Below are 27264 nucleotides of genomic sequence, written 5' to 3'. Positions count from 1 at the left end.
ACAATACAAAGTAACAATGCGTATAGTTTCCTCTTTGTGTTAAGCATTGTGAACAATCCAGAGATGTTACACAGTAGCAAAGGGTCCATTTTACATACAGGGCTTGAGCAACAGTGATTTCAGTTACTGAAAGGGGTCTTACAATTGATCCCAACATGAATACCAAGAGGCAACTATATCATAATGAATGTGGCTATGTTCCAATATAACTTTACTTAGAAAATGGACTAGAGCAGGCCAGTAACTCCCTGAGGGAAAGCAAAGGATTTTGTGGAAGACTTATCCCATAGAAACTAGAGAGATGAATAAGACTGGAGAAAGGTGTCTCAGCCTTAACAAAAACATAGACTTTTCTTTGGGACCAGGACACCTGGGGCTGGCTTGCCTAGGAGAAATACTTGGCTCCTCATCTGGTGCTGGGGGCTTTTGTTCTGATTTCTACATGGTAGGGATTGTTTCTCTCGTAAATACGTAATTTAAGATTTGGTGAGTGTTTTATAGTGGGTTAACTTGCTGTGTCAGTTTTCCTGCATTCAGGCATCTATCTGCACACAGTAGATTCACAGTTAGCCAGTGAGGTTCAGAGCATGATGCAGGAGCCAAGAGAGGAAGGGTTTGCTTGCTCCATCCCACACTGGCTCCTGTGCTGGCTGGCAGCATCACCTTGAGCAGAAAACTGCAGATAAACATTTCCAAAGGCAAACAGTCCAGGCAAACATGAGCTGCCAACCCAGATGTCCCCAAGGTGCCCTCAACCGGCCATCTCGGGAAATTATCATGAATTGAATTTTGAAAATTAAGTCTTATTAAATGCAGCAAAGATCTTATTAGTGAGAGATACCACATGGCCAGTGTTCGGAGACACGAGGGGCCTGTGTGCTGAAGCCCAGTTCCTAAAAGATTTATCCACACAGCTCAGACTTCACCTCTGCCTGACCCCTGCTGCCTAGCTGCTGGACTGCTGCTATCTCAGACTCATCTAATCATGACCACCTCCCTCTGGACCTACAAAGTCAGCCCCACCTTTGTTTGTTTGGTTGGTTGGTTGGTTGGTTTTTTGTTTGTTTGTTTGTTTGTTTGTTTTCGAGATAGGGTTTCTCTGAGTAGCCCTGGCTGTCCTGGAACTCACTCTGTAGACCAGGCTGGCCTTGAATTCAGAAAAAAGCCTGCCTCTGCCTCCCAAGTGCTGGGATTAAAGGAATGAGTGTACCGGTACTGTCTAGCCTAAGTCTATTCCTTATTTTCCAAAAACAGTGCCCTACCTTGGCATCATGTGATGAAGCCACATCCATCATCCAACATGGTCTTGGACCCCAAATGTCAGCATCTGAAACCATGCCTCATGCCTCACTGGTCCAAACATCAAACTCAGCCTCAGCCTCCCTTCCACCTTGAGGTTTTCCCTGACCCCAGGAGCTCCCAGGTGGCCCTTCACTTCTTGATTTGTTCACTTACAAATCTCCATAAGAGGCAGCAGGTCAGCACCCAGGGGTGACTCAACCCAAAGCTAAAAAAGCAACCCCCACAGAGGTTCCACGCACTCTGGCCCTGTTGGTGGTGCCTTCGCCTACAGCGTGTTTCGAGTGGTTTCAATCAGTCCCTGATCTGTTGCCCTTCCCTCCTGCCAGGTTGTTCCTGGTCATTGAGTATGTCAACGGGGGGGATCTCATGTTCCACATGCAGAGGCAGAGGAAGCTTCCAGAGGAACATGCCAGGTGAGTCCAAAAAAAGCGTGGCCTGGGGACTTTCCTCAGGAGGCCAGCAGTGAGAAGAGGGGGTGAGATTTGGGCAGAAGGTGGCAAAGATGAGTCCTTGCCGTGGTATAGTTTCCCCCATGAAGTCCTGTGAGTCCCCAAGGCTGCTTTTGGGGAAAGTGGGCAGAAACAGCAACAGCTTTTTGCCTGTCCACTTGCTTTTTATAAAACTCCCGGTTGAATGCACACGGCGTTAATGTTGCCACATCGGCCAGATAGTTCAGATGATAGTTAGGTGTCGTGAAGCTGCTGCCACCGCACACAGAGCCTCTTTATGTCTCACACTGGACCCCGTACCCTGTGAATGCTGACTCCCAGGCTCCTCACCTCCGGCCCTCCTGTCCGATTCCACACAGGGCCCCGAGTGGAATCTCGGATTATCTGTCTTTTTGTGTGTCTGATTTGCTGTGGTGTTGTCTTCAAGATTCACCATGTAGCCTGTTGGAAATCCTTTCCTTTTAAAGGGTGGGTAATATTCCATTGCACTGATAGAGCCTACTCCCTTCCCACCCCCTATTCCTCTTCCCTTTCTTTCTCTTCAGTGGGATTTGCTGTGTGACCCAGACTGGCCTCAAACCTGCAGCCATGAGCCACTCTGCCCTGATGAGAAGGCTTCCTTGGCCCACTCATCCATCAGCGCTTACTTCCACATGTTAGCTTTTCTTTCTTCTTCTTTTTTTCCCCCCGTTTTCTGAGACAGGGTTTCTCTGTGTAGCCCTGGCTGTCCTGGAACTCACTCTGTAGACCAAGCTGGCCTCAAACTCAGAAATCCGCCTGCCTCTGCCTCCCAACACATGTTAGCTTTTATGATAAGGTTGCTGTGGACCTAGGTGTGCAGCGAGGCACTCGAGACCCCACTTCAGTTCTTTCCTCCTTTCAGTTTTTAAAATCCCCATACAGGGCAACGGATCTCATAGTGGCATTTCCTCATATCCACTGTTCTTACTGGGCCCCTCCGCGGTCTCCAGCCTTGGCTGTATGTGCATTAGCAGCATTGTTTGACAGGCACCCTTTCTGGTTCTCATGCTTGTTTGCTTGTTTGCTTTGGTGCTGGTTCAGGGCAGGAGCTTTCCCACTGAGATGCACATGGCCCTAGCTTTCATGTTCTGAGGGACCTCCCTCTGGTTACATTTTTCATTCCTACCAATCATACTTGGGGTGTCCAGGGTCCCTTCACTTACTCTGGCTGTGGTACATAACCATTCTGGTGGGTAGGAGGTAAAATCTCACTACAATCTGCATTCGCGTTTCCCTGGTGACCAGGATACCTCGTGGGGCTCCTGTGCACCAGCCCCTGTCTGGCTGCTGTCCCTCTGTCTGGCTGCCTGCCACTGTCCTTCTGCTGACTGCACAATGCCCCCCACCTCAGGTTCTATGCTGCTGAGATCTGTATCGCTCTCAACTTCCTCCATGAGAGGGGGATCATCTACCGGGACCTAAAACTGGACAACGTCCTCCTCGATGCCGACGGACACATTAAGCTGACGGACTACGGCATGTGCAAGGTGCCCGCCTCGCCTGCCCCCCAACTCGCTTGTCTGCCCTTGACATCCCGCAGGAGTATTCAGTGATGGGGCATAGCTCAGTGATGACCAAACTGAGGCGCCCCTGTCTGTAACTCTGTGTCAGTGTTCTTGAGGGACGCCTTCTAAGGAGCGCCACTGCACGTGAGATTCACGCTCCTGGTAACTCTGTCCCCACAGGAAGGCCTAGGCCCTGGTGACACAACAAGCACTTTTTGTGGAACCCCGAACTATATCGCCCCCGAAATCCTGCGAGGAGAAGAGTACGGTGAGTGTTAGCCATGGGGGAGGGAAACATAGGTAGCTGCTTTCCAGAAGTCGTCCCCACCACCACCTCCCCCCAGTGATGTTCAGTCAGAGCAGGAACCTGCATGGCCCACACCTACAATGGCCCTGGCACAACAGATGGGGAGATGTACGGCTATTTTATACCTGAAGATAACACAGAATACCCCTCGGGGTTTCCGAGCTCGCTACCCCACCAGATGAGGCTGAGTAACATTCCTCTCCCAGAGGAGTCCTAAGGCCAGGGAGGAGAAAAAGGAGCATGAAGCAAGCAGACCAAGGTGGGGTCACAGCATCCCAAGTTGATGGCCCCTTGGCCATGCATATATGGAAGAAACAAAGTGCCCTTGGGAATGGCAAAAGTGCCTCCGTCAGGATCCAGAGCAGAGGGTGATCTGGGGGACCCTGTAGACATGATAGTGTACTTCCACTTCTCTGAGTGGAAACAGTCATATGCACCTGGGGGCAGGGCATACATATACAGGTACATGCTCGTGTATGTGATGGAGGAGAGTATGTAGCATGCAGTGTGTGTGTGTGTGTGTGCGCGCGCGTGCGCGCGCATTTGTTTACTGTGCACGAAGGCTCATTATACATGTTATATATGAATACTTGTGAACGCACCCACTTTCGCATCCTAGCTTCTCCTGCTGTGCAGGTAGGATTACAGGCATGAGCTATCTATCCCTGACAGTGACTTCAGTGAAACCATCACATAAACAAGTATGTAGCAGGCAGTGTGTGTCAGTCCCCTATCCGAGGGAGTGACTGGGTTCCTAGAAGCTGCTTCAGTTGAAGTTGCTCAGTAACCGGAGAAGGAAAGACAGCAGATTGGAGACAGAAATCAGTCTAGAACCCACCCAGTGTTCTAACTGAACCCATTTCTGTGTGTGCCAGAGCAGGGTGACTGTTCCAGAGTTCGTAGGGAAGGCCAGGCAGAGCTGAAGGCTGATCTTCCCTCCTGCTGCTGCCTAAAAATACTTAGCATTTGGAGGGAGGGAGGGAGGGAGGGAGGGAGAGAGAGAGAGAGAGAGAGAGAGAGAGAGAGAGAGAGAGAGAGAGAGCGCGCCAGGCAATGGTGGCCCACACTTTTAATCCCAGCATCAGGAGGTAGAGTCAGGCAGATCTCTGAGTTCAAAGCCAGCCTGGTCTAGAGTTAGTACCAGGATAACCACGTCTACACAAAGAAGCCCTGTCTTAAAACAAAACAAAATGGGAAGTAGAGATGGCTCAGCCGTTAAGAGTACTGACTTCCAGAGGTCCTGAGTTCAATTCCCAGCAACCACATGGTGGCCCACAACCATCTGTCATGGGATCCGATACCCTCTCTGGTGTGTCTGAAGATAGTGACAATGCACTCATATACATTAAGTAAATGTAAAAAATTAAAAAAAAAAAAAAGGAAAAAGTAGTCAGTGTGAATATAGAAGAAACTGTTTTCTCATCTCAGAGATGAGTTCTGTGTGTTTTGGCAGCACTGAGGATGGGACATGTGCTTTGCACATGTGACCAAAATGCTCTACCACTGAGTCACATTCCTTAGGGAGAAGCGGCCTTTGTAACTTCAAATCAAATCAGGAAAAAATGCCAACTGTTATGGTGCTATTCACTAGGAGGCTGAGGCAAGGGAGTCGCAAGTTCAAGGCCAGCCTGGACTACATAGTGAGCACCTGTCTCATAATAAAATAATAATAATAATAATAATAATAGTTAATAGTAATAATAATAAATAAATAAAGGCAGGATCAAGGCAAATGGTATCCCTGATACCATTCTGCATGTTTGTGTAGCAGAGATACCAGAGTTGAGGGGGCCAGGGAGGGACAGCCTGGGTATCCCACAATGCAGGTGAGGAATCACAGCTTCTGCAGACACAGATGTCCAGCACAGTGAGTGAAGGCTGGTCCAGCTACCCAGGGAGATGGGTGCTAAATCTCTTGGACCGAGTGTGCCGCTTCCCGGCCACCCCCTGTCTAGTGACTGCCCGCCTTTCCACAGGGTTCAGCGTGGACTGGTGGGCGCTGGGTGTCCTTATGTTTGAGATGATGGCTGGGCGTTCCCCCTTTGACATCATCACGGACAACCCCGACATGAACACTGAAGACTACCTTTTCCAAGGTTGGTGGCCCACGGTGTATCCACTCCCTCCTGCCTCTGCATGTTCTTTTCTTCCCTTCTCGAAGGTAAGGATGGTGCGTTGCCCCAGCTGGTACTGTGCCTTAGCACCAATACCAACACATATGGACCCATTCCTCTGGCAGAGAATGGAAAGTGAGGTGACCATAGTTCACCTCACTGTGAGTCACCTAGAAAGAGAATATCCTGATTTAGCCAGAGTCCCCTTCTGCCCACCCAGGGCATTCCCTGTAGCCTGTGCAGGTCCCCCTTGCTCCGGATGAGAGAGTTGAAGGCCACTAATATGCCCCTCAGGGCTGTCCCTGGGCGCCCCCTGGTGACCGGTGTTCAGACTCCACATGCCTGCAACCAAAAGGTAGTAAGGATCTGTTGGTTCACACATGGCTATGGAATATGTGAATGTCACCAGGAGGTCCCTAGAAGGACCCAGCAGGCTTCTAGAACAGGAAGGTGTTCCAGGACTACAAGTCTGAGCTCTAGCTTAGAAATGGGGTTCAAGCCAGGCGTGGGTGACATGACCTTGTAATCTCTTCTACGCAAGAGGCTGGAAGGAAAGTCAGGAGTTCAAAGCCAGGCTGGATACTGTCCCTGCAAAAAAACACAAAATGAACAGAGTTCAGGGGGCACCCCCGCCCCCCCCCCCAGGCTACCAGGAAGAGCAAACACTGCCAAGGAGTCTTCTCACCTGGCCCCTGTCCTCACAGTTATCCTGGAAAAGCCAATTCGGATTCCCCGTTTCCTGTCTGTCAAGGCCTCACACGTATTGAAAGGATTTTTAAATAAGGTACGCTCTTGGCTGTGGTGACAGACTATCTCTTGTAACCCTCTGGGATCAGGTTACCCATGGGATGGAGTGGGTGGACAGTGTCACTCCACTAACAGCTGCCAGCTGCCCCCAGCTGCTTTGTGCGGCTGGCTGATCATCCACTCTGGCACTGGGGCTCTGTGATCGTTGAGTTTAATTTTTTATTGATATAGCAAAACAGTGAGGAAGTAACGTACCGGGAAAGGAATCCCAACAGAGGGAAGGTCAGACCCAGCTGGTCACAAGAACAACTGGAGACTGAACTCCCATGGGGGAAGTTGGGTCATCTCATTGGGTTAGGTTGAAACTCCTAAGGGGTTTCCTTAGGAGTCCTGACTCACCCTCATTTGAATTCTGACCCCACCCCCCCACCCCCCCAGGATCCCAAAGAGAGGCTCGGCTGCCGGCCACAGACTGGGTTTTCCGATATCAAGTCCCACGCCTTCTTCCGCAGCATAGACTGGGATCTGGTAAGCCTCAAAGGTCACCCGTGCCCTTTCTGTGAAGTGGGCCAACCTAATAAGCAAAACGGGCCCATGTGCACTTGGTGCCTGGTACATGGTGTCTGGTCCTTTTCTTCTGTAGTGTTGTGGTTGGTTTTCCAAAGCTGCCAAGAACCTGATCCTGCTGTCAACAGTTACTGGACAAAGTAGCAAGCACAGGCGTTGGCTCTGACTTGAGTCCATTCCTGATATTAGGAGAAAAACTTCAACTTGTTTCAAACTAAATTGGAAAGTCACTGAATTGTCACCTATAAAATACACCCCTTTGCAGGAAAGTATAAAGATTAGCCTGTTGAGTAGATCAGGAATTGCCCCAACTCTGGGACAGTGGACACCTCCCCTCCTTCCCCGCAACCCCACCCTGATCCTTCCAGATGGCTCCCAGCCAGCACTGATGATGGCTGCATTCCAACCCCACGAAGAACAGGATGTTGTCGCACAACCAGTTACTCTATTTGCAGGACTGTTTGTGTCTGTGGGTACTGGGAAGAATTGGGAGGGGACAGGCCACAGAGGCAACGAGCAATCAGGAAAGATGATTACCAACCCCCCCCCCCCCCAACCCATGGCGGTCTAGAGCTGGGCCACATTGATACATAGTCAGAGCCTCCAGTTCTCTTCCTTTCTAGGTATAAGGATCTAGTCAGAATTCAGAGCATTGGCACTTTTTCTAACATTCACATGTGTTTGTGCATGCACACATAAAGGTCAGAGGACAACTTCTGAGAGTCAGTTCTCTCCTTCCACCATTTAAGTCTGGGAAAAACAAACTCAGGTTCTCAATGTTGGCAACAAAGTTACCTGCCAAACCACCTCTCCTGCCCTTGATACTTCAAAAACAATTCTGTGAGCTTTTAATTTCATTTCCTTGCCCTGGTAGCACAAAAGAGAAGCTATATGTTTATTTCTAACCTAGATCTTCACAATGCAGCTACTGCCTGGCCAGGCCTGGGCTCAGTGGTGGCAACTTTACCCACAGGTCCACTGCCTGCCCCAGCATTTGGAACAGATCACCTCCACTCTGACACTGAGACATGCACTGACCTCGAAAATCCCTCAGCAGAGAGCAGGGAGCATTCTATTTGTCTCTCCCAGCCACTGTCCTCATTGCTGCTCCTCTGGGCCTGCCTCACTGGGGTTCACCTCATCTGAGCCTGCAGGATCTGAGTCCCCTGCCCCTGCCCCTGCCCCTTGCACAGATTGACTATGCATTTGTTCACTTGCCCACTGATGGTCACTTGGGTGGGACCCCCACTTTCCAGCTCTTAGGTTGTTGGGTGGCAGTTTCTTGGGAAATTTCCCCTAGATGTTGAGATGGTCACTCTGTGTCCCCCCTGCTGAGGGGCTGTACCCCAGGGCTTCTTAGGACCATGCAGCGCAGCATGAGCTGCAATAAATGTAGGACTTCAGGACTGTCCACCTGAGGTGGGAGCACAGGCCCAGAGATGTCACAGTAGGACACAGGGTGCTGGCCCCTGGTACTGACTGGTACTTTGAGGAAAGAGGCAGAAATGAGCAGCAAAAGAAATTGCAAATGTTTCCCCATGAGCCACTCTGGGACAGCAGTGGAGAGGCTACTAATCCCAGCCCTTCCCCCCAGCTGCTATGGAAGTGCTCCCAAAAGCACTGCTGTCAACACTGTGCAGCCATGGCAGTAACTGGTGTGTCTGAGTTCCTGGGCCTTGGGACACTTACGCTATTCTTTTAAGATCTGAACAAGGCTAGCTGACATGGATGTTGTTCAGGGATTAAAGTCTAATTGGCTCTGCTATCTGTTGTCTGCTTGGAGCAAGAGGAGGCCAGGCTTGTCCCTGGCTCCCCACCACCACCATCACCCCACAGCTTGCGTTTTGGAAGACAAGAGCCGTAACTTGATCCTCTGAGATACCTGAGCTGAGGAGATCTGAGCTCTGGAATGGCTTATGTGTAGGGTGAGGTCCCAGTAAGTAGCTGGGTGGTAGACTGGCAGGAACCAGCCCACCACACCTACCTCTGGTACATTCTGTTCTAATGTCCCCCAGAACCATCCTCCCTGAGTCATGGGGCAGAAAGAATGGTGACAAGCTCAAGTAGGCACAGTAGTGGCTGCCCTTGCAGACTAGGGAGGGAAGTTGAAGGCAAATGATGGATTTCTGCTTCAGACACATCTAGTAGGGTGGCCTTGATAAATCACACAGGTGAGACCTCTTGTCAGAACAGAGACACAGCCTTCAGCCCATCCCAGAGGGTGACCTGAGGACTGTCTGCATGGTATAGCATCCCTCATGGTGACCTTATGCTACCTACCAGATCCTTAAAGCCTCTCCTCTCTAGACTCAGAGCAGAGACCACCCTAGAGCTGGGTGCTCAGAGTCCTCCCTGGGCTTTAGTCAGGTGCTCTTCTGCCATTCCCCTCCAGTGCTCTGGAGAAAGGGTGGAGTCAGAAGAGAGGCCACTGCTAGCCGTCCCTCCCTCCCCTCCTCTGTGATGTGAGAGAAGGAGCATATGCTCTACAGAGCACACAAAGTCCACCATGGGCCATCCGGCACATCCCTCCCTGCCAAATCTCCACCAGAAGGTTTGGATATTAGCATAAAGGCCATAGGAAAAGTATTGGACGCTGTCCCAGGTAGAGCTGTGACTGGTCAGGAAACTGGTTCTGAAAGAAATGGGTCCTGCAGCAAAATCCCAGTTCCCTTAAGATGCTTGGCTGGGGCTGTTTACTACAAGGGCCTATCCACAGACCCTCCATGTCTGGTACTCCATAGGGGCGTGACAGCATGTCAGATCTGGGAGGTATATCTTTGCAAAGGTCCCAATCCCTGATTCACTGTGAATTGGAAAGAGCTAAAGCGGCCATCTGGGCATTGCTACCACCTGCTATCAAACCCACTCTCTTCCAGGTAACTGGCAGGTGGCAACTGGCCACCTTGAGGAGTGAGTCAGATTGTGGCTAAAACAAGCTCCCTTGACATCAGTTCCCACCAGTGAGAGCTGACAGGAAATTGATAGCCTCCACTCCTGTCCCGTGTAGGCCCAGACCAGTGAGATAATTGGCCCACTGGTTAAAAGGTGCTTGCCACCAAGCTGAAAGCCTGAGTTAGATTTCCAGGACACATATGGTGGAGTAAGAGACCTGTCCTCACACTGTCCAGAAGTTGTTCTCAAACATCCATACCTGTGCCATGCTCATGTGTACCCACTCACAAATTTAAGTTTCAAAAGTTTAAACAATATGTCCAAGGCTTCTAGATGAAAGTTATTTTATGCCAGAGAGGAGAGTAAATGGGAGGACAGACTCAAAAACTTTCTGGTTTCTCAGACATCCTGTCGAAGAAAAAGGAAAGGAGTCTATGGTCCTGGCATGAGCCTGTGGCCAGGAGAGGAGGAAGATGCAGGAGGATAGGATGAAGGGACACACAGAAGGTTCAGGCAGGGGCTCCAGAGACAAACAGGTGCTAGAGGCAGTTATGGGAACTGTGACCAAGTGAAGTCATCAGAAATGAGATCACAACTGCTACTAGCCCCCAGGCACACCTCCCCACCCTCAATACTGAACAGGACCAGCATCTGTAGCCCAGGACCAGCCTGCATAGCCCAGACTTCAGCAGGCAATAGTAGCAGCACCATCCTGGCCTCTGGGAAATTTCTTTGGCTTGGATACAAAGTATCCAGATACTGCTAGTCTGTCTCCCTGCCTGCAACAGTGCTGGGAACTGACTCTCCATTATCCCTCAGTGTATTCAGAGCAGACCCACCATGAGTTCAGGGGTTACTCTGGAGGCTTCCAATGCTACCTTCTCCCTTCAGCAAGGTCTCACCACTGTCCTCTCCTCACATGTGCTGCCTTCTCTGCCATTTATGGTTTAGAAGTGGACCCTCCAGTCCACAGGGGAATGCACAGTAGGCAGGAGAGAATCTGGTGTCACCACATAGTACCGTGATGTGTTTGGGAATTTCTCCCCCATACCCACACTTACCCTCGTTCATGCTTGGTAACACAGCCAGTTACATTCTAGACAATCAAGTACATCCTAAAATTCTACTGGGAACTTCTGGGGTGTGGGAAGGGTTATGTGTGAGTGGGCTGGTAACCCTGAAAGGCAAGGCTGCCGGCATGGGCTCAGGGTGCCTCATTAGGGGTAAGGAGTCCCCCTGCAGGGACTTACTGCACAGTCCTTGTAAGTTACCCAGTCTTGGGTCTTCTGTAGCAGCAGTACTGCATTGGAACCCTTACTTGTCCTTACTCATCATGAACCCTCCCGCTCCCCACACCTCTCCATCCATTTTCTCATTCACTCACCCACGTATGCTGAACTCCTCTCTTGGGTCAGGTTCAATTCTAAGAACTGAGATGCAGCTATAAGCTGGACACTGATCCCTGCCACAGAGCCATCCTTAGACAGACTAGGTAAACATCATATTAGCTCCCATGCCAGCCCCATAGGCCTGCATCCCAAGCCCTTGCAGGGGAGTGTGGCCTATAGGACAGATCTTCACATCTTCATAGTGTTCTAGGACCACTTGTCAGCCACCTCCCCCTGAAAGAGCAGAGTGAATGCTGGACAGAAGGCTGGGCACCAAATCCTCAGGAATGCTGCCACTGTGCCATTACCCCTGTGTGACCTAAGAGCCCTGCTTGACAAAGAAGAATAGCTATATCTTTAGGCTGTCTTGGAACTTACTCTGTAGATCAGGCTGGCCTCGAACTCAGAGATCCACCTGCCTCCTCTGCCTCCCTAGTGCTGATTAAAGGCATGCACCACCACTACCTGGCATGAGTGTGAGACTGTGAGAGGGATTTCTTGCCACATGCATCACGGTGCCATGTGGCACATGTCAGACACCAGAGTCTCTCCTGACAACTCTTCATTTTCTGCTGGGCTAGAAGGTCTAACTCTAAATAGTAGAAGATGGAGACTACAGAGTTAGGGTGAGGAGAGGATTAAAGATGGATTCTCCCAGTGCTCATCTAGGTGAGGGTGTTATCACACCCAAATACCACTATGATCAGGTTCACAGAGAGAGAGAGAGAGAGAGAGAGAGAGAGAGAGAGAATGACTACAAATAACATTGTTTCCAGACATATGTGCAGAGAAGCTTTCAGCCACCAGCAGTAACATTGTTTCTAGGCACTTGTCTCTAGGGCCTATATGTCCAGCACCTTTTTAACCTGTTTACTTTCCCCCCCCTCCCCCCCCCCCCCCCCCCCCGGTATTGCATATTTTCTCCTAGATTCTGTGCTTTTTAAAGGGGAAAAATGGTGTTCAAATAAAAGGCATGTTGAAAAGCTGAGTTTCCCATTTTATTTTGTGATTTATGTGCACACAACTGACATGGGGAGAGCACCCATCTGACCTCTCCCTTGTCAATGTTCCCAGCTGGAAAAGAAGCAGACTCTGCCTCCCTTCCAGCCCCAGATCACAGATGACTATGGCCTGGACAACTTCGACACACAGTTCACCAGTGAGCCTGTGCAGCTGACCCCAGATGATGAGTAAGTCCTGGAAAGCCTGACCTGTGCCCACAGTGTCACAATAAAACATGTCCTAAGCAGCCAAGACCCCTGAGCCAGTGCATGGCCCCATGCTCTGGTCCCTGCCTCTAAAATGTGGACTGGTAGAAAGGACAGTGGCTGAGGGAGGGACACAGCCACCACTCTTCACTGCCTTCTTGTGATTTTAGGGACGTCATTAAGAGGATTGACCAGTCCGAGTTTGAAGGCTTTGAGTACATCAACCCACTTCTGCTGTCTGCTGAGGAGTCTGTGTGAGGCCATGAGCATCTCTGTTGTGGACACGCCTGTGAATGACCCTGTCACTTTACCCTTAACTACAGCATATGCATGCCAGGCCAGGCACCGAGGCTCCGAGCAGCCAGGGAGGGATGCTGGCCACCAAGACCGCAGAGGGGCGTCCAACAGGCACTTCTAAACAGAGCAATCTCTTGTGTCCAGGCCCCAGAGGCTGGCTTTGTGCTGGAGGAACCGCTTCCTGTGTCCATGGCGGCCCTATTAGAGGGTGAGACAGCCACGCCATTTTGAAAGGTGCACATCTACCACAGAAACAGAACTCATGCACTGACCCGCTCCAGGAAACGTTAGCGTGTAATGCCCTGAGGAATAAAGTGTACCGATGATGTTGAAGCTTCCTCTGATGCCTTTTTTCTGTGGCACCCGCCTGATGTCCCCCAACGCAGCCTCCACACGTGGAGGAGCTGTGCTTTCTGAGCAGGCAGGATGTAGGCAGGGGACGGGCACCCAAGTGCCTGCAGGGATGCGCTGCAACAAGAATTGTTACAGATTCGGAACATTTTCTAAATCCCGGTAAGTTCTGTTGTTAATATTTAACAAGTATTTTCATATCTAGCGCAGCTAGCCATCTGTGGTAGGCTGAGGCTGAAGGGACACCCTGGCCAGGTTGGTGGCACTGTTCCCACCAGCCATTTGGACTCTGATGGGGGAAATTGGATCATAGAGATTCTAAAACATTGCTCACCAAAGCACCAGTAAACCAAATAAATAGGTAAATAAATAAAAAGGGAAAATAATTGAAAACTAAATCTGCACAAAATATATTTCTGAAAACACTAGCCAGTGCCTCCAAGACGTCTTGTGTTATACATTAGATTTTTTGGAAAATATTTTTATCATTAATACTCCAGATTAGGAAATTTAAAGACAGCGTGTGTGATGGACCCTAGCCTTAAAGTGACAGACTACCCATAATCCCACACTCTTCCTGAGGAAGCACGCCTGCATCCATAACTGCTGTGCTCAGCCATCCTCCTCTTTAGCTTAGTTCCGGAGGCCAGCCCAAGGCTTTCTGGGAAGAGGTCAGCTAACTCCTTAGCAGGTTGGGTGTGGCTGTGACTTACCCACCTTTGTCATGGGCAGGAGATGGAGAAGGTACACTGAAGTGACTGAGCACCCCAGGTCCACCCAAGCCAGGCTGGCCCGTGTAGCAAACATGCTACACACCCCCAAACCTGCCAGATTTGGAGACCCTGAGTCTCCATCCATGTCAGGCCAGAGTGGAGTCTGGGCTCCCATCATATTTGCTTCATGCCTTGGGGCTGGTGGCCCTGACAAAGATCAGAGTTAGAGAAAATGAAATTTTTAGAGGCGCTGTTACGGTGCTGCCCTGCTTCTCTGTGACGCCCAGTGGCCACCCACAGCCCTCACCCCAATATACTCAGGTTTCTCAGGCCATTGCCATGTCTGGCACTGAACACATCAGAGCCACACCCAGGTCCACGGTGCTGGGACAGACCAGGCAGCCCAGGTTTCTGACACCATATCCCAAGTCCAGGCTTCTGGGTAGCTCTGTGACTCCTACTGAACATGGACACATTTCAGCCAGCACTCCCTGTGTCCATTGGTAAGACATGTCCCCAACAACTGGTCAAAAATGCAAATAGAGCCTAAGAGCCAATGTTTGGGCCTCCCAGGAGTACCCAGCCCAGCCTGGGGTTCCAAGTGGCTGGAGCCCCAGTCTGAGGCCTGTGCAGTCAAAGCTGCATGTGAATTGAGCTGCTAAGAGCCCCCAGATGGTCCAAATGCAAACGGGCTCCTGCAAGCTCCTTTCCTCCAAGTGTGCTGCCTAGGGACAGGAACAACTCCTTTGCCCAACCAGCACAGGAACCCTGGGTTTGTTACACATGGGGGTGTTTATTTGGATACTGCCCTATTGCCAAATGACTTGCTGGTTACTGGTTCGGCTGCTCATGTACAAATGTGTGAATAATATTGTGCCCACCAGAAGGGGAGATTTTTATATATAGCAATTTGTTTTATAAATTAAAGAAAGTGAAAGATGTATTAAAATGTGACTGGGGGTGGAGTGGGAAACACCCCTACGTTTGCAGACGGCTCCGGGTAAGAGAGCGTGCGTCTTTTGAAAATGGTTCATAGACACTGGTGACTTCATGATTGTAACTCAGTAACCATGTGGTTTTGTACAATTGATCAGTGGAGCCCATCGCCGGCCGGCGTTCCTTCTGTGGGCAATATCCTCGCCCTCCACGGCCAAGGTCATTCTTACTCTTTCTTGCACATCTATTAAAGACTTTGATGAAAATGCCCTTCCTGTTATTATTTGTATTCAAAGTAGGTGTTTGGGGAAAGCAGGGGGGGGGTCGGTGGTGGTTATTCTGTTTCCTAAGAGCTCCTTCCCAGGATACATTCAGGCTCTCAACACAGAAGAACGGGTGTCCCACACACCTGCCTGCTCGGTGCCCATGGCCCCATGCCCATGACCTGATTCTGTCCTCACAACTGAAGATTCCCATACATGCCCTCTTTCTCCTGATGTGTTTGGGGGATTTGGACAGGGGTGCCACTATAACATCAAATGATGTTGCCACACATGTTCATATTCATTCATTCATTCATTCATTCTCATTCTCTCTCTCTCTCTCTCTCTCTCTCTCTCTCTCTCTCTCTCTCTCTCTCTCTCTCTTTCTCTCTGTCTCTCACACACACACACACACACACACATCACACATGTTCTCCCATCCCCGGGCTCTCCATAGCTTTAGTTTCTGAGGTTGAAGCATTGGGATTGCAGTTAGAAAAGTACCAGCTGATTAGATGATAGATTTCTGGAAACCTGAGAGAATATCACTTTGGGGTGCCTGTGAGAGTGTTTCTAGAGACTGGCGTGAGTCTCGTGGGACCAGGTGAAAAAGAGTCCTCCTCAGTAGATTCCATTTATCCACTTAGATCAGAGCTCCAGGCTTGGTCTCCCCTCCCCTTTCCCTGGGACATACTCCAGGTCCTCTGACTGAGACCCACACTATTGACTTCTAAGCTTTTCCCTTAGATTGAATCAGCTGCCAGCATGCCAGGATCTCCAACCTGCAGGTAGCCTGTCAGACTCTTCAGCCCGTGACCAGGGAGTTCTCGATCATATGTGTACACTTACCTCTTGGCTGTCCTCTAGAACCCTAACAAAGCAGCCTTTTTAAATGCGCCTCTTCACCTGGCCACACAGCCAGTTCCGGGTTTTCGGAGGGGTTCTAGGCGTGGCACCCAGGCCTTACACCAAGCACTGTGCGGCACCACAGCCCCCTTCATGTGTTTTGTGGTTTATATGAAGCCCTTTCAGTTTATATTTTGAAGCAGTCTCTTGTAGTCCAGGCTGGCATTGGATTCACTATGTAGGAGAAGCTGGGCATGAACTCCTGATCCTTCACCATCACCTGCTAAGGTTACAGATGTGAGACATCACACTGAACCTCACTGAAACCATTTTTGAAAAGAAAATACAGATTTTCTGGTTATCTTAGGTTTTCAGACCATGCCTGTCCCCAGCCCCAGGCCAACACTTGTTTCTGTGGACAATAATATCCGACACAAGCAAGCTTAGTAGGAGGCATTGCAATCCCAGCACTTAAGAGGTCCTCACAGGAGAACAAAGTTGTCCTCGGTCACAGAATGAGTTCAGAACCCAAAGGGATGGAAAGGGAGTGCCAGGCCTGTGTGTGTGTCAGAGCCCACTATTTAGAATCTGGGCTTAATAGCACAAGAAGAAAACAATGTAAATTTGCCATTATGACACTTTTACTTACATGTTAGCCAGAGCATGTGACTCACAAGGTAAGGTCCATATCTCCCCCTTACAATCTCTTCTTCAGGAACCACTTTTGATTTAGACTGAAATGGCTTTGAGCCCCTACCCCTCAGAGATAAGAAGGTAATGTCACAGAGACTCTATATGTTGTACCAGTCAGCCATTAAATGTGTTAGCCAGGACACATTTCATTCCCCCCAATATCAGGCTAGAACTAGGGGTTGGTTCCGGCTAGGTAAATGCTGTACCACAAGACACTCCCCAGCCTAGGTAGACAACATACTGCCATCTTAGTCCTGGAAACCAAGGAGCCAGCATGGAGATTCTGGTGACACTGAGGACAGGCATCTTGCTATGTCCCGAGTGGTAGTAGGGTTCCTGTCCCCCAGGGCCCCTTGAGTAAGTACACTGATCTCCTTGATGATCATGATCTGTCACCCCCCAAAGACTCCATCATCATCACTGGGGTGAAGACCTCAGTTCAGTAACTGAGGGATGAGCCTTAGCCTGCAGCACTGTTTCTCAGTGGAGAGGTGAGTGCACTGAAGAAGATAAAAAAAAAATATGACTGGAGAGATGGCTCAGTGGTTAAGAGTACTGGCTGTTCTTCCAAAGGTCCTGAGTTCAATTCCCAACGACCACATGGTGGCTCACAACTATCTATAGAGAAATCTTGGGCCCTCTTCTGGCATGCATGTGTATATGCAGATACTTATACTTTAAATAAAAAACTCTTTAAAACCATGATTGGAGGGTCTGCCGTATGTCTCCAATGTACAGGACACACTGCTCTTACAGAGTCCTAGCCATTCACAACTACCCATAGCTATAGCTCCACTGCCCTCCATAGGTAATACATTCACATACGTACATCCCTACACAGACACATACAAATGCACACAATTATCTCTTTTTGAAAAATGTCTGTGGAATGTGACCAGTTTATCACTTTTGCGGTCACGAAAAGGTGCTGCCAGGCTACCTTTGGTACCTTGTGACAGATCCTGGCACCCCTGCCTGGGTGGGTTTTTTGGTTTTTTTGGATTTGGTTTTTTTCGAGACAGGGTTTCTCTGTGTAGCCCTGGATGTCCTGGAACTCACTCTGTAGACCAGGCTGGCCTCAAACTCAGAAATCCACCTGCCTCTGCCTCCCAGAGTGCTGGGATTACAGGCGTGTGCCACCACCACCCGGCTTGCCTGGGTGGGTTTTATTTTCCTTCTTGTTATGACAAAATACTGGAAAGCAACTTAAAATTTATTGTGGCTCACAGTTAAAGGCACAGTCCCCGCAGCAAGGAGGGCACAGTAGCAAAAGTAGCTATGGCTGCCGTAGCAGATGAGAAGTGCATCTCATCACATCCCCAATCAGGAAGCAGCTCAATTTCTCCTTTTTCCCTTTTTAGTCAGTGGGACCCCAGGCCACGGTGCCACCCACATTCAAGTGGGACTTCCTTTCCCAGTTAATCTCTAGAAACAGTTTCACAGGCACACCGGAGATGTGTCTCCTAGGTGATTCCACATCCAGTTAGGCTGACAATGAAGATGAATCCACAGAGGATCTGCTGCCTGCTGTGAGTGGCCAGCAATATGTCCAATGCCCATGTCCAAGATGTCTCACCAGCCACATCCAATGTCAGCGTGTAGGCTTAAAGGCAAAGATACAGCAAGGCACCCTGAAGCTCACCACACCACATCTTCTGTGCTTTCAGCCAAGCACTGAGCAAGGTGGCTATCCACATCTAGCTGGGTCATTCTGCAAGGGAGAAGAAATAGTCATAAGGCACAGGAAGGGCTTCCACATAGTTCTGAACCACTGAGAAGAGTCCTGGGCTCTTCCATGACTGGTCAGCAGGAGGAAACGGTAAGCAGGGTTCACCATAACCTTATTAGATTGAGCTAGCCATCCCCCAGCCTCTGTTACCTGAGAACCCTTATCTAGGGCAGAGATTTCTTAGTCCTATAGACTCCTTCTGTGGCCAGTGTTGGAGAAGCTCCCACAACATCTGTTGGCTCACTCATCCTGGTTCATGCCTAAAGCTAGTCCCAAAGGCTCTCTGGGGCCAGCAAGATGGCTCAGTGAATTAAGCACTTACTGCCAAACATGATGGCCTGAGTTAAGTCCCTGGAACCCCCAAGATAGAAGAAAATAACTTAAGGTTTTCTCTGACTTCCGCACTCATTGTATACATGCACACATACACACACACACACACACACTATATATATATATATAATTCCACACACAAAATGTAATTCAAGTTTTAAAAAGAGCCAGGTGTGGTGGCACATGCCTTTCATCCAGCACTCAGGAGGCAGAGGCAGGTGGATCTCTATGAGTTCAAAGCCGGCCTGGTCTACATGGTGAGTTCCAGGACAGCCAGGGCTACATAGTGAGATCCTGTCTCACGAGACAAAAAGACTATCAGCAGACAGATCAGCAGAGAAGCTGGAGACTCCTCCACATTGGCTCTACAGGCACTCCGAAGCCCTGAGCCTGTTTACAACATATCAGCATACTGGCTGGACAAGCCTATTAGGTGCTTCCATCAACCAGCACAAAGGTAATTCTCATGACAGCCCAGCTTACTGGACTGCTCAGAACAAATATGCATGAATGTTAAGAGTCCCTCCAGTGAGCCGCCTGCCATCCTCCAAGAAGCACACATCACACCCAGGAGGTACACAGTCTGGGAATACTTTCTTTTGAGGGAGATAGTTAGTTTGTCAGTTGGTTGGTTGATCGGCTGGTTGGTTGGTTGGTTGAGTGATTTGAAAGAGGGTCTCCCACACAGCCTTGACTGTCTTAGAGCTCACTCTGCAGATCAGGCTGGCCTCAGACTCACAGAGATCTACTTTTCTCTGCCTCCTGGGTACTGGGACTAAAGGCATATGCCACCATGTCTGACTAGGGAATGTTTTCTTGATGTGAATGGACCAAGTTCCACCATACAAGATTCAGTCATATGGCCTCTGGGGCTTAGATATCACCACAAGGAGACACACCCCCAGAGTGGTTAAACTTTCTGATCTCTGCTCACAGGGCCCCGCTTCCTTCGAGTATCCTATAGCTTTCCATCCCCAGGCGGTAGTCTACCAAGCAACACTCCTCACTCAGACTCTGTCTTGCATCCCTCCCGATATCTCCAAGGCCACATGACCACCACAATGAGTCCCCTTCCCAGACCAACATCATTCAGTCTCATCTGAGCCTGACAGGGCAGGACTGCCATCTCCCAATGTGGAACAAATCCAGAAACCTGTGAAAGACTCTCATCACAGTGCCCTGTGTCTCTCAGCAGCCAGCTCACCTTGTATGTGCTGAGGCTGGTGAACTTACCCACAGAAGTCCTCAGGTGGAACACCACAGATCCCAAGGATCCTCTGGATATACTGCTGGCCACCCAGGTGCCAATCACTTGCCCTCACAGGCTTCCCAGGGCTCACCTTGCTCACTGTATCCTAGGTGACCCACATCCATGGCCACAGAATGGACAGCAAGGCCCCTCACCTTACCTGAGCCCTCTGCTCCCAGGTCCTGTGACTTTCAATGGCTCACTCAACTAGAAGTGCCAAAAAATGGTTTTTGAAGTCCCTGAGAGTCCCTCAGCCAATGTAGCCAAGGTATTAACACTTCCCTCCCTCCAGCTTTCTGCAAGGCACCTCAAGGTTCTGTGAGAACTGTCTGTCGGGAATCCTTAAGTGGATTCTCAGGGATTCCTCCAGATACTACTACCCTACAGCAAAAGCTATTTCTGTAGAACCCATCTCACAGCTGGGCTCCTGCTAACTCCTAGACACAGCTCGTCCCCAGCTATAGCAAACCAACATGGATTCATTCCAGTTTATGAATGTACCATTAGAGTCACAATCACTAGCCAGACATGGTACACACCGGTTATCCCAGCTACACTGAAAGCTGAGACAAGAAGACAGCTTGGCCTCTGATGTTCAAGGCCTAGGTTACATACTGAAATAAAAAGGCAGTGGGACAGACAACCATGGGTTACAAGGGACAGACGGACAAACAGACATACATACAGACAGAGAGAGACATGCAGAGACAGAGACACATGCAGAAAAATCACAACCACCAGGTCTCACTATATTAGTAAAGGTTTAGATATCTCCATCTGGTGACTTGCTTCACCGGTTGCCTATCTGACACATGGATATCAGAAAATACATTGGTTTCCCTATCTGTGGGTCCCACATCTGCAGATTCAAACCATCACAGGTAAGAAAAACTTTTAAAAAGAGACTGTACTAAATATAAAGGCTTGCCCTTAAGCAATATAGAATAGCAGCTGCTTCCATAAAGCCACTTAAGAGACGTAGGATCATGAAGTAACAACTGTTTTATGTAAAAAGGACTTGAGTATCTGCAGACTGGTAAATTGGGGGTATCCCACCCAGCCCCCAAAGTTGTGGGGGGCGGGGAAGACTTATGAAGTATCTGAACAGAACAGCAAGATCTTGGACTGAAGAACACTGCATGCATGCCAACCTAGTATCTAATTCCTGCCACCTTTGGGAATAAAGTAGTGCTCTGTGTGGCTCACGAAGGCGCAAAGAGTGATGTGGTCTTCCCTGAGGGGCACCCAGGCTCACTTGTGCCAGCTCAGCTGGGTAGCAATGTCTGCACAGACTGTCTTCAGAGGACAATATGACAGCTCACTGTGTCAAGCTGACCTGCCTAGTGCCAGTCTGCCTCCTTAATAAATCTTGCCCATTGTGACAGTATCCCTGCCATTTAAGTCCCAGAACACCCTGCAGTGGGGCAGGAATGGAAGGGAACTCCTTGAAGACCATGGGACATGATTTCTCCCCAGTCAGCCTGGTGATCTGGCTAGCACCTCAGGTGAGTCTGGTCAAATACACTCCGGTTCCTTTATAGCCAGGAAAATTAATCACTCCAGACTTGCTAAGACTTGAGCCCACCTTGCTCACACCTACTTAGAGACACCAAGGCACTTTGCCAAGCCTTCAAACAGCCAATTGAAAAGCACCCAGCAGAAGGAGCGCCCCTCTTCAATGGCCCTGTCTTCACGAGTCTTTTCTTAGACACAAGCAAGGACTGCACAGACAAAAAGCCTTCCTGGAACAAGAGGAGAGCGGGAGTCCTGACAAGACCGAGGATCTGATGGGCTCTTCGAGAACGAATTCCCCAAAAGGGCTTGAGCCCTCAGCTTCTGCCCCTGGGTCTCTTGATTGGTAAGAAACATGGAGCTGCCAACTTTCCAAACCATTCACTGTTACATACACATCACCCCAACTTGGGGACAGCCATAACCTGACTCAACCCAGCCCACACTCAACATCCCCTTCTCTGAGCTATGTAGGTATGAGTAGAGATAGTCGTTGGGGTGGGATTGGGGAATCCTCCCAAATTTATAAAGGCTTGATTCTCATAAAAAGGCACATTTTGGAAGTTAGAAAGATAGCTCAGGAGCTAGAGAGATGGCTCAGCGGTTAAGAGCACTGACTGCTCTTCCAAAGGTCCTGAGTTCAAATCCCAGCAACCACATGGTGGCTCACAACCATCCGTAAAGAGATCTGAGGCCCTCTTTGGTATGTATGAAGACAGCTACATTGTACTTAGATATAATAATAAATAAATCTTTAGACCAAAGCAAGCAGGGTGAAGGGGCTGACCAGAATGAGCAGAGGTCCTGAATTCAAATTCCCAGCAACCACAGTGTACTCATATTAAAATAAATAAATAAATAAATAAATCTTTAAAAAAAAAAAGAAAGAAAAGAAAAGAAAGACGGTTCAGTTGGTAAAGTACCTCCTATTACCAACGTAAAAGGCTGCATGCATTCATAACCCAGGTACTGGCGGCAGGACAGACAGGCGGATCCCAATCAATGAGCTCTAGGTTTAGCAAGAGACTCTTTCTCAAAAAACAAGGAGGGGATTCTGGGCGGTGGTGGCGCACGCCTGTAATCCCAGCACTCTGGGAGGCAGAGGCAGGTGGATTTCTGAGTTCGAGGCCAGCCTGGTCTACAGAGTGAGTTCCAGGACAGCCAGAGCTATACAAAGAAACCCTGTCTCCAAAAAAACCAAATCCCCCCCCCAAAAAAAAAACAAACAAGGAGGGACATGTCAAGAAAAACTTGTGGGCACCTCTGTGCACAAACCATCTGAGCATGCAGATACACTACACAAACAATAATTCGAGCTTTTTTTTTTTTTTTTTTTTTTTTTTTTTTTTTTTTTGAGACAGGATTTCTCTACATAGCACTGGCTGTTCTGGAATTCACTATGTAGACAGGCTGGCCTGGAACTCAGACATCTGCCTCTCAAGTGCTAGGATTAAAGGCATATAAGCCACCACTGCCAGCTCAGCACAAATGGTTTTTTAAATCATTTGGAGGAGCCCTTGGGCTCTGAACTAGGCTCTGCCTTATGTTCTGATAGCTGTTTAATCAAGCTAACTTTGTGCTTCATTAACCAGGACTAGCAAGAAGGCTCAGCAAATAAAGGTACCTGAGTTCAGGTCCTAGGACTCACGTGGTAGAAGCTAAGAACAGATTTCAAGAAGTTTTCTTCTGACCTCCACATGCATGTGTGCCATGCACACAGACTTAAATATTTATAATTTAAAAATTAGTTATATAAACAAAAGACCAGAGACACATCCAGGCACTCTCTTAGCCTTCTAAGCCGGTGGTCCTTACATCTGGCTAAGTCTTAAGCCTGAGGTCTGGGATGGGACACTCACTTCGGGTCAAATGCCTTCTGGCACAAGGGGCAGCTCGTCAACACAGGTGGACTCTGCACAGGCACACACGCCTGGGTGCTGGGAGTTTGGTGGGAATCCAGTGCAGGGCATCCTTTCTGGGATGGAGTAGGTGACCCCAGGGAGTCTTCGGGTCCCTGGTGCAGGTGGTAGGAGCTTCCAGAGCCACGAAGGGCAGGTGGAAAAGGCGTCCAGGAAAAAGTCTTGGTTCCCACAGTGAAGACCTCAGGAGGCACAGTTGACTCTGGGTCAGGCAGAGGCTCCTGAAAAGCAGATGCCCATTAGGTCATAGCCACCAACGCCATGACCTCCCCCAGGGCCTGAGAACCTTTTCCCAGGTCATCCCACTTTTGAACACACCTGGCTGGGAAAAGCAGGCAGTGGTGGTAATGGCTGACTGTTCGGGTTCCCGCCCACGGTGCTGCGCAGCAGAGCAGCCCACGGCTCACTCTTACTTTCCTCCGCGAGAAACCACGGGCGGCAGTCAGGGGGCCTGGGAAGCACAAGAAGGGTCAACCTGGGGATCCATGGTAAAGATATCACGAAGGGTTGGTTCTACAGTGAGGGTTAACAAGGCTCGGGGTAAGGCGCAGGTCCACGGTGGAGTAATGGAGGAGGAAGTCCACGGTAAGGGAACAGGAATGAGCCTCACGAGGAAGGGTAAATGGACTCTAAGTGGAAACGGAGCCTGGGGCTGCGAAAGGAGAGGCTAAATAGGCGACGGGAAGAGGGGACGGTGTAGGGTAGCAGGGTTGGGGCGGAAGAAGCGACCGCGCCCGGAGAGAGGCGGAGCGTGACTGGTAGCGGGATCCACGTGTGCGAGGAACCCCGCAGTTAGGCGGGAACATCATGGCGTCTCGATCGCCTTCCCGGGGTCCCAGCGCCTTCCCAAGCCCCCAGGACCCCACCCTTCCGCTCTGTCCCGCCTCACCCGCCCCCCGCGGGCGGCCTGCGGCGGCTCAGCCTCCCCCGCAGCCTCCGCTCCTTCTCCATCCTTCTCCAAACAGCGTCCGTCCGGCGGAAGTGAGACTTAACAACCCAGCCCGCCCTCCGACGGGGATCCGCATCGGCGGCTTCCAGATCCCCACTCTCCGCTCTGCCAAGTGCCTGCTCCTCTTTGTGGCGCTGGAAATCTAAGGCATCAGATCCCAACCGTTATGAACACGAGGCTACCGCCTTGAGGGAGAGGCGGGACAGGATGCAACCGCCCTCCAGTTTGCAGGGGTGCGAGATTGGGCCCACCCGATCCTGTGCAGGCAGCCTAGAACCTGGGCTCCCTTCTGTCAACACGTGCCGAGAGAGCTGTCAGGCTTGCCCTGCCGATGGCACCTCCCAGCGGTACTAGACAATGCCCTGCCTCAGTTTCCAGTTCTGTAGCCTTTTTCAGGAGGGCCCCGTGGACGGGACCAAATTCCCAGGTCCAGTTCTGCCATCATCATCATCATCTTATTATTATTATTATATATTATATTATCATTATTATGATAATGAACTGGGTTTCTCTACCAAAGAAAGGCAATCAAACCGCAAAGCCCAGGGAACTAAGGCTCAGCGTGAGCTTATACCCGGCTTCCTACCTAGCCAATAACTCGCCCTGCAATCCTGCAGCCCATCACTTGGTGGCAGCAAAAGCCCAGGCACTTTGATGAACACATTGGGATTCGCTAGTAGCTCTCTACTTCACAGCCTCCAGGGGTCAGGGCCGTTCCAATAGCCTGTCCTGCAACCATTTGACTCCCAGACCCTTTTCCTGGGTCTTCCTCCAGTCAGAACTTTGCCTCCTATCCTGGGACTGTAAGTCGGGCTGTAAGCAGAAGTACCCCACTGTGAGTACTTCCAACCTGGAAGTTTTGTCTAGACCAGGGTCTGGGGATGGACTGAGGTTGCCTTCTATCTCTGCGACTTGAAGAGGATGCGTAAGTTTAATCTCCTAAGGATCCTAGCGTATGTATTTGTGCCATTTGTGTCTGGTGCCCACAGAGGTCAGAAAAAGATCTTGGATTTCCCTTAGACCTGTGGTTACAGACAGTTGTGAGTGGCCGTGTGGGTGCTGGGAAATGAACCTGGATCCTTTGCAAGAGCAGCAAGTGCTTGTAACCATTAAATCATCTGTCCAGCCCAATCCCACCATTTTAAGAACCCGAGGAGGTAGAAATAGGGAAATGAGAGCTCCAACAAAGCACCTTGTCCCAGCTGTCTGCGAAGCATTACCAAGAAAGGCTTTAAAAGTTTGAGCAAAGCTGGGCAGTGGTGGTGCACGCCTTTAATCCCAGCACTTGGGAGGCAGAGGCAGGCGGATTTCTGAGTTCCAGGCCAGCCTGGTCTACAGAGTGAGTTCCAGGACAGCCAGGGCTAGACAGAGAAACCCTGTCTCGAAAAAAAAAAATAAATAAATAAATAAATAAATAAGTTTGAGCAAAGCTGGCACAGACCTTTCATCCCAGAGCCCAGAAGGCAGAGGCAGGAGGATCTCTATGAATTTGGTCTATGGAGTGAGTTCCAGGACAGCAGGGCTATGAAGAAAGATCCTGTCTCAAACAAAACAACACAAAAAGTTGAATTTGGACTGTGGAAATGACTCAGTGGGCAAAGTGTCTGTGCAAGCATGCATGCCCAAGGTCAGTTCTCAAACCGTCGTGAAAGCATGCAGGACAGCACACGTCTGGACTCCCAGTGTGCTGTGAAGGGAGAAGCAGAGACAGGCAACTCCCCCAAAGCTTTCGGGCCAGCACTTGTGTACACAGTGTCAAACTGCCTTAAACAAGGTGAAAGACGAAGCTGTCCTCTGGCCTCCACTATGATGTGTGTGCCCACACTCACACCACACAGGAAGGAATTTTTAAAAAATATTTGCCAGACTTGTCTACAGAGTGAGTTTCAGGACAGCCAGGGCTACACACAGAGAAGCCCTGTCTCAAAGAAAAAAAAAGTGTGTGTGTGTGTGTGTGTGTGTGTATTTATGTATGTAAGTGATCTATCTGCATGTATATCTGCACGCCAGAAGAGGCATCAGATCCCAGCGTAGATGGTTGTGAGCCACCATGTGGTTACTGGGAACTGAACTCAGGACCTCTGGACCTCTGGAAAAGCAATCAGTACTCTTAACCACTTAGCTATCTCTCCACACCAGGAAAGATGATATTATTATTAATTATTATTATTATTACAAATGTAAAATTAAAGCCAGGTGGTGGTGGTGCATGCCTTTAATCCCAGCACTCAGGAGGCAGAAGGATGGGGATCTCTGTGAGTTTGAGGCCAGCCTGTTTACAGAGCAAGTTCCAGAACAGCCAGGGCTACACAAAGAAAAACCCTGTCTTGAAAAGCAACAACAGCAACAAAATTGAGATTGAATTTGAAGAAAAGATTTCACTCTCCTGGAACTATCTGTTGTGGTGATGAGGAATTTACTGGGAAATACTCTCTGGCTGAGACTAACCCTTGCATTGCAGAAACAACTTTCTTTTGAGCTAGGATTCACAGTTACAAAAGGATATTTCAGCCCTTTGGAGGAGACACATGGGTGATGCAGAGAGTGGCCCAGTGTGGGGGGCAATCTGCTCAGTGCCCAGATTGAGCCTACTCTCTTCTTCTAGGCTTATCCACCATTAGACGGTATTAACTTGGAGGAAGAGCCTAAATTCCACCCTCCAAAGCTAGTCTCAGAAGTGAAGAGGGACGACTGCCAGCCAGGTTGGTGTCTTGGCAAGGTGGTATTAACAGAGTCCTGGCTTTCTCACTAGCAAAGCTGGTCCTGGATTGGTCTCTGACGTCAACATGGGCTGGTAAGCTGCTGGACTCGTGAACCTGTCCATCCAACCCCAATCTGAACCTGCTGGGGTCATCCAAGTCCTGCTTGGCTTCCTATATTCTCCTTGCCTTCTAAGAACCAGGTTTACCATTAATTTACTGTATAAATGGGTCATGACAGCACCTGTCTGTGACCAAGCCCAGAAAGGACACGG

General features: G+C 49.7%; 2 protein-coding genes across 2 annotated transcripts in view; one reads left to right on the top strand and one right to left on the bottom strand.

The window, feature by feature from the left end:
* Window positions 1-13130, top strand: part of Prkcz (protein kinase C zeta) — a 109153-nt gene extending 96023 nt beyond the window's left edge. Inside the window, exons 11-18 of the mRNA XM_052178351.1 lie at window positions 1629-1715; window positions 3124-3259; window positions 3458-3545; window positions 5561-5680; window positions 6403-6482; window positions 6884-6973; window positions 12367-12482; window positions 12671-13130. Coding sequence (XP_052034311.1) covers window positions 1629-1715; window positions 3124-3259; window positions 3458-3545; window positions 5561-5680; window positions 6403-6482; window positions 6884-6973; window positions 12367-12482; window positions 12671-12758 — 805 coding nt within the window. The 3' untranslated portion in view covers window positions 12759-13130. The remainder of the gene's footprint in view (window positions 1-1628; window positions 1716-3123; window positions 3260-3457; window positions 3546-5560; window positions 5681-6402; window positions 6483-6883; window positions 6974-12366; window positions 12483-12670) is intronic.
* A 4664-nt stretch (window positions 13131-17794) lies between these two features.
* On the bottom strand, window positions 17795-24469 carry Faap20 (FA core complex associated protein 20). Its single transcript, XM_052178349.1, has 4 exons — window positions 24231-24469; window positions 23660-23792; window positions 23282-23562; window positions 17795-18310 (listed from the first exon to the last, which is right to left on the bottom strand). Exons 1-4 carry the CDS (start codon window positions 24290-24292, stop codon window positions 18238-18240), a joined length of 549 nt encoding a protein of 182 aa, XP_052034309.1. The 5' UTR covers window positions 24293-24469; the 3' UTR covers window positions 17795-18237.
* Window positions 24470-27264: the final 2795 nt, after the last annotated feature.

Source organism: Apodemus sylvaticus, chromosome 3 (genome assembly GCF_947179515.1).
Source record: "Apodemus sylvaticus chromosome 3, mApoSyl1.1, whole genome shotgun sequence".
NCBI classification, from domain to species: domain Eukaryota; kingdom Metazoa; phylum Chordata; class Mammalia; order Rodentia; family Muridae; genus Apodemus; species Apodemus sylvaticus.
The sequence above is the reverse complement of the archived record's forward strand: the minus strand, read 5'-3'. Positions and strand labels throughout refer to the sequence as shown.